Raw genomic sequence first — 10,000 nt, 5'->3', positions numbered from 1 at the left:
GGTGCGTTCCCCCACTTCTCTAGATAGCACTACACCTCTGCTGTCAATGCAATGCTGGCGGCTGCATACCAGTTTAGTGGTCTTACCTTCTCTTCTGTTATGTATATTTCCATCAGTCTTTTGTGTTGCTGCCTTCGCCTCCGGTGAAATAAAATCGGGGGAGCTCAGGGAGCTCTGTAGCTGAGTGCAGGCTGCAGCGCTCCGCTAGGCCGCAGCGGGTGTTTGGTGAAGCCGCGGTCTTGCCTGGTGAGAGGCCGCGGGGTAGAGGCTTCACTCTGTTGCGCCTCTCCCGTCCCCGCACAGCGCAGCGCATGCCTGTGAGTTTGACTAACTACAAAGTGATATCCATTCTCTTGGCCGATTGTCACATTTGCCCATGTACACTGTAGGTCATTTAGAGGCACCAGTATTTCATAACCAGTTTAAAAGTTCTGTGGATGGATTTAATTGTAACGTTATGTTATAGCCTACTTCGGCTATAAGCGAAGGACAGATATGCGGTCGCTATGACGACCAGCTGTGGGTGGGGGTGGGTGGGGGCAGATGATCCGCGGTGGAAGCAAAACGTCCATCGGGCCGAAACGATTAGAGCCGAGTGGTGACGAGCTGTGCAGGGCAGTAAAATGTGGTGGAAATGAGCCATTACACTTTCACAAGTAGACCACACCCGACACTAAAACACCTGTCCTTATATTTTGTAGTTGTATGTTGTCGTTTCTTTGCCTTCGTAAAGTGGTTTGCTGGTGTCATTAAATCATGAAATAATGCCCATGACATGCATCATACCCATGATTGGGTTAGCAAAGCATGCAAAGAGCCGCTTACATAAGAGAAAAGCCCCCGTTACTTACTATTTCTTCATTGAACAAAGGATATAGGAATTTAATCATGATTTAGACGGAGCCGGTAGACTCGTCTATTTTGGCTGCAAGACTTCAACGTGTTAATAATATCTGTTAAAATCAGTGTTTCCCCCCGACCACTAACAATGACTTCCTGTCCTGCCAGGCTGTGTACAGGGGCGGACTGGGATCATAATTCAGGCCGGGCATTAGATACCAAGCAGGCCAGGCCGATACGGGCCGACGTGCGTGCCGGCGTCCGAAGGGCGGCGGCGAAAAATTTGGGCCGTTTGAAGCCCAATTTGGGCCGTTTGAAGCCAGATTTGGGCCGTTTGAAGCCCAATTTGGGTCATTTGAAGCCAGATTTGGGCCATTTGAAGCCCAATTTGGGCCGTTTGAAGCCAGATTTGGGCCGTTTGAAGCCCAATTTGGGCCGTTTGAAGCCCAATTTGGGCCGAGTCCAATTTTACAATGAGATGCACCCACTTTAACCCTGAATAAAGTAATAAAACCACTAGTAAACCAGTAGGCGGCGCCTGGCCTGCTGTTCAGTGAGTGGCCTGACTGCGGGCACCAATTTTTTTTTTTTTTTTTTTCCAGGCCAGCCCAGGCCAGGCCACCGGGCATTTGCCCGACGTGCCCGATTATGCAGTCCGCGCCTGGCTGTGTACCATGTATCACATTCAAACTCCGTCTGTGTGGAGGAATGCAGAGCATGTCTGCTCTCCTCGTTACTCATCACAGTGGGTACGCTGGCTGACAGATGGTGTTATTGGGGAAGCAGCATTGAAACAAAAGGTCTCTTCTGGCTCCTGAGAGATATGGTGCGATTATGACTTTTGACTGTTTTCTGTGTGACTCACAACATCATCACAGCCAGACACATGATTCAGACAGATATAAATTCATATAGCGAGGGAGGGGAGGGGGGTGGGGGAAGTACAGGCATGGGAGAGAGATAAAGTGGCAGTAAATGAGGCATGCAAGTTGCAACTCCAAAGCCAGAAATAAATCATTCAGCATTGGTGCACATATTCAAGGCCTGTATAGAGAGGCAAAGTGGAACGTCACTTCCTGCTTCAGCACTGTACCAGAGATTTTCATCCGCCATTTGTTTTCCCATAGACATTTCGTACAATGCTTATAAAAATAGTTTTACTTGTTCAAACCAAACGGTTCAGATATATTTAGAAACAGGAGAGACCGCATAACATTTAACTCGGACCAAAACATAAAAGAATTGCAGATTTAAAGAAAATATTTTTTCGATGTCGTCTTTTTTAAAGTTTTGGTCCGAGTGAAATGTTCTATGGTCTCTCCCGATTCTAAATATATCTGAACCATTTGGCTTGACGAAGTAAAACAATTTTTATAAGCATTTTACGAAATGTCTATGGGAAAATAAATGGCGGATGAAAATCTCTGGTACAGTGCCGAAGCAGGAAGTAGGCGGTCACTTTGCCTCTCTATTAGTGCTGTAGCTACTGTATTGCTGTTGTTCACCCAGTGGACACTAAGCGCCATGCACACCAAAAAGGGTGAGATTAATGTGTCATGATGGGATTCGTGGGCAACTATTCTAAAAGGGAGATTAAAAAGCAATAAGTCTGTTTGTCATTCAAACATTTATCTGAACAAGTCAGCACAAAGTGACCATTTTACCAAGAGATCATGTGATCAAATGCAGTGCAGTCTAGCAGGTACACCATTGAGCCACTAGAGGGAAGTGAAGAGGGTAAAAACAGGGCTGTGTGTATATTACCAGTCACTTGAGATATTATTCATTAACACTCAGAAGGAATTAGGAAGTGGCACCGCTGATGGACTTTGAACGCACATGGTGAGAAAAGCTTTGGCAGGATGAGGTAGCACAGAATTGTTTGAAATTTGAAATAATGTCATGTTTTTCAGTCAGTATTTCAAGAAGAAAGATAATTCTGTCTTCAGACAGCCATGATGTAATAATAGGTCCATTCTGTGTAACTGTTTGGGATCGTTTTGATCATGTGGCTTTATGACTTAAGTGATGGCAACACGTGGGTCAAAAGCGTGTTGCAGTAACACGGAACATTGATACCAGAGTCAAGGTCAGTTCACTTGAACTGAAATCAGGAAGTCCGGGAGGCGATGACTATTCATATTTCCAAAATTGTGTGAAATAAGTGAGAATAAATACTGTAGCATTCATTTGAAATTCGAATTGATTTAGTTGATTTGTGTATTTACATAATACATTAATATACATATATATATAATAATAATATTATATATATTAATATACATAATTTTATATTGAACAATCGCATTATTTTATCCAATCTATGAAACATGAACTAGGAGTTAAGGGCAGCCTAGTGGGCCATATTTCCTACAGTAAAAAACTGAGGTAAAAGCACAGCAGAAAGTTTCTATATACCACTATACTGAGACTTATCAGGTGACAACATAAAGCAAAAGACACTGCTGATCTCTTCCTGAGCTGCTGCAATTTATATAGCTGTCATTTCCCTTTTATTTATATATATATATATATATATATATATATATATATATATATATATATAAGGGAAATGACAGCTATATAATATATATATAATATTATATATATATATATATATATATATATATACGGTATATATATATATATATATATATATATATATATATATATATATATATATATATATATAATGCTTAACATTCACCATAACAACCAAAGCAAGGGCGGAGGAGTCCATTCCTGGGCACTGTTGACGATGTACAATGTACAAATAAAACATTCAGGTGTGCAGTGTGTCATTATGTGCAATACAGGTACATGCAGTAACCTGATTTTACCACGTGTTCACACTCAATTGGATTCATATTGTGATAGTGTTTACTTTCACTGAGATGACGATCAATATTTTACCAGCAAAATGTACAGTAATGAAATAAAGTAGTATTTATGACACATGACTACAGTACAGTAGTATTGTTTTGTTGTTGTTGTTTGGGGAGTTCAGTGGCCCAATTAAGCGCTACTTACGTAATAAAGACACGATGGCATGTTGAGAAGTATTAATTACACTTATATTATATTATATATACTTATATTGTATATATACTTATATACATTTATATAAAATTCAGTCACTCCATTTAGCCATAAACCAAGCACAGCTTAGGGTTATTGAACTATAGCAGCAATCCTGATTCAGTTCATGTGGGAGAGAAGAAGCATTTTAACCGTAGAAGCCGTGGAAGAAGACGCACACGCACAGGAGGATGACGGCGTTGGCGTTGACGACGTTCCTCCATAGCGGCCGCTCCGTGGTGTCTGTGAGCTTCCGCTGCAGCTCGGCCTGCTCCTCAGCACTCAGCTGTGGACCTCTCTGCTGCTCCAGGCCACAGAAGCCCATCACCATCTTCTTACACACGTTCTGCTCCTCAGGAGGCTCTGCCATCAAAGACAAGCATGGGGGTTGAAGCGTGTGTGTGTGTGTGTGTGTGTGTGTGTGTGTGTGTGTGTGTGTGTGTGTGCGCGCGCGCGCGTGCGCGTGTGTGTCCCAAGGTTATTATAGTTAACGAAAACTAACGAAAAAACAAAAACTAGAATTGAAAAAACATGAAATAAAGTGAAATAAAAACAAAAACTAAGCTTTACAAAAAAATGATAACTAACTATTATTGTGTGTTTACAAAACTAACTAAAATAAAATAAAATTTAAGAGAAAATGTCCTTAGTTTTAGTCTTTGTCTGTTTACAGTATTTCATACATAATAAGCCTAGTATTTTGAGTGGAGATGAAATCTATTTTCCTAGATCTATCATATTTTATGACCCCTTTGAATCTCACCCCTGACAAACATCCCATATTACAAAAAAAAGAGGAAAGGGGCAAAAAAGACTAAAACTAACACTGAAACTAATAAAAACAAAACTAAAACTAAACATTTTCAAAAACTAAAAACTAAACTAAACGATGAAACCCATCTTAAAAACGAATGAAAACTAAACTGAAATTGAAAACAAAAAGTCAAAACTAATAAAAATAAAAACGAATGAAAAAAATCCAAAACTATTATAACCTACTGTGTCCACGCCTGTAAGCGTGTTTGTGTGCGCATGCGAGTGTGCATACACTAGGGCTGGGTACTTATAAGGTATCGACCGAAATAACCCAGTACCAAATGATATCGAAACTTCTCCGCTCCAACGATACCTGCATTCGATCCTTTTTGTAAACAGATCTCGAAAAAAAAAAAAACTATTTGTATGGTGTTGCTCGCAACCAATCACCGCATGTGTTCTTTGATTTAATGTGACGTGTGATTGGCCCAGTACAGCAGCAGCTAGAACCCATACAGTCTGAGGTGGTGAAGTTGAGCCCTATGAAGGGGTAACAAAGGTATTGAATGAACTACTCTATTGGTATCGGTTTCACTTTAAGGGTACTGGTACTGCTACTGGTACTGCTACTGGTACTGGTACTGGTGCTGGTACTGGCATTGTCATTTTGTAACGATACCCAGCCCTAGTACACATGTGTGAGTGCAACCAAGTGTGTTTGTTTTTATACGAGTTTTTATATGTTTGCTGATTACCTTCTATATCCATAGCATTGGATTCTTGATTATCCACCCAATCGTCTCCTTCAAGGTCCACTCGCTCCTCCTGAGAGTTCCTCAGGCTCCAACACAACCGATACAACTAGACAATAAGAAACAAACTATTATCAAGCTAGTGTGACTGACAGCACTGTCTCTTCACCCACTTCCAGTGATGAGGGGGGTAAGGTCAAATGTCAAATGTGGGTAAGGTGATATACGCATACATGAGTGAGCTGCTAAAGAGTTGGTAACATACTGAGTGAGCTGCTAAAGAGTTGGTAACATACTGAGTGAGCTACTAATGAGTTGGTAACATACTGAGTGAGCTGCTAAAGAGTTGGTAACATACTGAGTGAGCTACTAATGAGTTGGTAACATACTGAGTGAGCTGCTAAAGAGTTGGTAACATACTGAGTGAGCTACTAATGAGTTGGTAACATACTGAGTGAGTTACTAAAGAGTTGGTAACATACTGAGTGAGTTACTAATGAGTTGGTAACATACTGAGTGAGCTACTAATGAGTTGGTAACATACTGAGTGAGCTACTAATGAGTTGGTAACATACTGAGTGAGCTGCTAAAGAGTTGGTAACATACTGAGTGAGCTGCTAAAGAGTTGGTAACATACTGAGTGAGCTACTAATGAGTTGGTAACATACTGAGTGAGTTACTAAAGAGTTGGTAACATACTGAGTGAGTTACTAAAGAGTTGGTAACATACTGAGTGAGCTACTAATGAGTTGGTAACATACTGAGTGAGTTACTAAAGAGTTGGTAACATACTGAGTGAGTTACTAAAGAGTTGGTAACATACTGAGTGAGCTACTAATGAGTTGGTAACATACTGAGTGAGTTACTAAAGAGTTGGTAACATACTGAGTGAGTTACTAAAGAGTTGGTAACATACTGAGTGAGCTACTAATGAGTTGGTAACATACTGAGTGAGCTGCTAAAGAGTTGGTAACATACTGAGTGAGCTACTAATGAGTTGGTAACATACTGAGTGAGCTGCTAAAGAGTTGGTAACATACTGAGTGAGCTACTAATGAGTTGGTAACATACTGAGTGAGTTACTAAAGAGTTGGTAACATACTGAGTGAGCTGCTAAAGAGTTGGTAACATACTGAGTGAGCTACTAATGAGTTGGTAACATACTGAGTGAGCTGCTAAAGAGTTGGTAACATACTGAGTGAGCTGCTAAAGAGTTGGTAACATACTGAGTGAGTTACTAATGAGTTGGTAACATACTGAGTGAGTTAGCCTACTAATGAGTTGGTAACATACTGAGTGAGTTACTAATGAGTTGGTAACATACTGAGTGAGTTACTAATGAGTTGGTAACATACTGAGTGAGTTACTAATGAGTTGGTAACATACTGAGTGAGTTACTAATGAGTTGGTAACATACTGAGTGAACTACTAATGAGTTGGTAACATACTGAGTGAGTTACTAATGAGTTGGTAACATACTGAGTGAGCTACTAATGAGTTGGTAACATACTGAGTGAGTTACTAATGAGTTGGTAACATACTGAGTGAGTTACTAATGAGTTGGTAACATACTGAGTGAGTTACTAATGACTTGGTAACATACATGTTTGTCATCGATGGCCTTGGTCATGAGGGAGATGGCCACGATGGCGATACAGGAGGCGACAAACAGGATGATGGAGAAGTAGAGGAAGTGAACGCCACATATGATTGTAGGACAGTTGCTGGGGGCAACGCAGCTTCCGGTCCCGTAGGCGAACTCAGTGACCATCCTGGATACGCCGATACCCAGGCCTATCAGGAGGCCGTAGAATGCACCCTGAGGAGAGAAGCAACAAGGGAGGAAAGGGTCAACTCTTCAGCAGCCCATGTTGCTCAACGGCCCTCATGCAACAGAGCATCTAGTAATGACACAAGCGCGTGTAGGAGGAAGCAGTCAAAAGAAGTGTTAAAGATCCATATAATATGTATTATTATATTATATTTCATATTTATATTTAAGACAAACTGCATTTGTCCCCACATTCACAGTTGAATAGCTGAGAGCAGATCACTGTTAAATTGGAGCGGAAAGGGATTTCCCTTCACTTTGACTGAAAGGTCAGAGCCAGGGGTGGAGCGACCCTATCAGCCCACGGGGGGGCGAAGCTCTTAGGGAGCCCCCCCTCCCCCCCATTTTTTTTTTTTTTTTCCAATTAAGGCCCGCGGTGAAGAAAAATTTGCCTTTTTTGCATGTTTGAATCTGTTTTAGCCATATTTAGTCACGAATATTTAGTCACGAATTTTACATATTTTTTATAGTGTCCCCCATAATACATTTTTGTGTGTTTTTTGTGATATTTCACATTGAAAAATAAAAGAAGAGTACCCCAATTTGCCATGTATTGTTGTACTTTAAGATATTTTGATGAGAAGTATGTCTTATGGGGTATATTGCATCGGGTGAAATACACCCGACGTTAGTGATGGTGTGACTTTAAATCACGTTAGTGTTCTAGGGTTATACACACCAATGTTATTGTCTATTGATTGAATTGCTCTCACACTCAGGCCTGGCCTGGCCTGCATTTTTTTTTTTTTTTTTTTTGGATGGGGGCATGGGCCCGGGGCGGGCGCACCCTCTGCCCCAGTGTACGCTCCGCTACTGGTCAGAGCCAATGGCAGAGCTTATCCCAGCAACCCGCTTCCAGTGAGTCAGACTAGGCAGAGCTTATCCCCACAGCCCGCTTCCAGTGAGTCAGACTAGGGTTGGGGGTAGAAATGCACCAAACAGGCAAGTGACACAGTACTGAACATCGACTTTTTGTCAGCTGATATCCAAATGAAGTGCTACCCAGGTAAATTAAGAGAGGATTTGAAGTGGCAACTCACCGTTTCGTTGACGCGTTTGCAGAAGATGGCGAGCATGAAGACCGCGGCGATGGGCGGAGACAGGTAGCTGGTGATGGACTGGATGTAGTCAAACAGCTGGCCACTCTGGGCCGACTGCACTATAGGGATCCACGCGATGCTCGCTCCGATCAGGACCAGGATAAACACTCTACACACACAAATATCAATCATATTAGTATACATCCACACACAGACACAGAGTTACACACACACAGACACAGAGTTACACACACACACAGACACAGAGTTACACACACACAGACACAGAGTTACACACACACAGACACAGAGTTACACACGCACACAGCTACACAGACACAGAGTTACACACACACAGACACAGAGTTACACACGCACACAGCTACACAGACACAGAGTTACACACGCACACAGCTATGTCATTTACCTGCCAGCAATCATCAGTTCCCTCTCCGTGGCGAAGCGGCGGATCTTGGTGTAGATGTCCATGGTGAACAGAGTGCTGGCACTGTTGAAGATGGAGGTGAGGGAGCTCATCAGGGAGGCCATCATCACAGACAGCATCATACCTCGCAGACCTGGAGCAGATGTCATTCAAACATCAAGAGCAGGAAGGGAGCAGAAGGCCTAGAAGGAAATTGTGTCTACTTTTATTGCATTCGCTAACTGGCTTGTTTTTCTTTGACTGCACTCTAAAATGCTCTAAAGGCTGGCATTCTCTGCTGAACGACTAGAGTCTTTAGCCTCTCACTCACCATCAGGCATGAGGTCCACCACCAGTTTGGGATAAGCAATGTTGCTGCAGCCCACCTCAGCCTCACAGACCTTCTTGCATACTTCTGGATCCACACATGCAACTTCATCTAGAACAGAGTGGCACAGATCAGCAGGATGTCAGGAGGACATGTATAGTTCATCTAGAACAGAATGGCAACCTCCATCTCCAAAAGTGAAGCCGACACGCAAGTGCCAAAAACTGCAGTTCCTAGAATGCCCATTTGTGGCTGTCTCCAAAAGCGAGTAAATCCCCGATAGACCCCCATGTTAAAATGCTCAACTTTACAGCAGAAATAAACATGTTTACACCCTGGTCCATTAAAAAAAGTATTTGTCTCTATAGCTTTCACCGTTCATGATAACTGTACAGAGGTGCAAATTTTATAACTCGCCTCTTTATACAGTCTATATGGCTGTAGAAAAGTGTGATTGTATAGAAGTCAATGGGGAAATTATCCTATTTCTCACTTGATTTATTACTTCAGTAAACACTTTCATAATGAATTCAAGTATTCACTTTTCTCAGTTCTCTCCACATCCCAACGACATTGAACCTCTCCAACACACTCACCTGGGGAGAGGATCCTGAACCTCTCCAACACACTCACCTGGGTAGAGAACCTCTCCAACACACTCACCTGGGTAGAGAACCTCTCCAACACACTCACCTGGGTAGAGAACCTCTTCAACACACTCACCTGGGTAGAGAACCTCTCCAACACACTCACCTGGGTAGAGAACCTCTCCAACACACTCACCTGGGTAGAGAACCTCTCCAACACACTCACCTGGGTAGAGGACCTCTCCAACACACTCACCTGGGTAGAGACACACTCACCTGGGTAGGGACACACTCACTTGGGTAGAGGATCCTGCTCATCATGCCAGGGAACACCATCAGGAACATGGGCAGCAGCTTCAGGTAG

General features: G+C 42.3%; 1 protein-coding gene across 1 annotated transcript in view; it reads right to left on the bottom strand.

The window, feature by feature from the left end:
• Positions 1–4,066: 4,066 nt before the first annotated feature.
• Positions 4,067–10,000, bottom strand: part of slc5a1 (solute carrier family 5 member 1) — a gene marked incomplete at both ends in the record, with an annotated part of 13,428 nt that continues 7,494 nt past the window's right edge. Inside the window, 7 exons of the mRNA XM_083657846.1 lie at positions 4,067–4,281; positions 5,430–5,535; positions 7,030–7,245; positions 8,298–8,466; positions 8,725–8,875; positions 9,053–9,160; positions 9,933–10,000. The exon at positions 9,933–10,000 is cut by the window's right edge and continues 68 nt beyond it. Coding sequence (XP_083513972.1) covers positions 4,067–4,281; positions 5,430–5,535; positions 7,030–7,245; positions 8,298–8,466; positions 8,725–8,875; positions 9,053–9,160; positions 9,933–10,000 — 1,033 coding nt within the window. The remainder of the gene's footprint in view (positions 4,282–5,429; positions 5,536–7,029; positions 7,246–8,297; positions 8,467–8,724; positions 8,876–9,052; positions 9,161–9,932) is intronic.

Source organism: Poromitra crassiceps, assembly GCF_964638095.1.
Source record: "Poromitra crassiceps genome assembly, chromosome: 21".
NCBI lineage: Eukaryota > Metazoa > Chordata > Actinopteri > Beryciformes > Melamphaidae > Poromitra > Poromitra crassiceps.
Note: the sequence above shows the minus strand (reverse complement) of the source record. Positions and strands in the feature narration are given on the sequence as shown.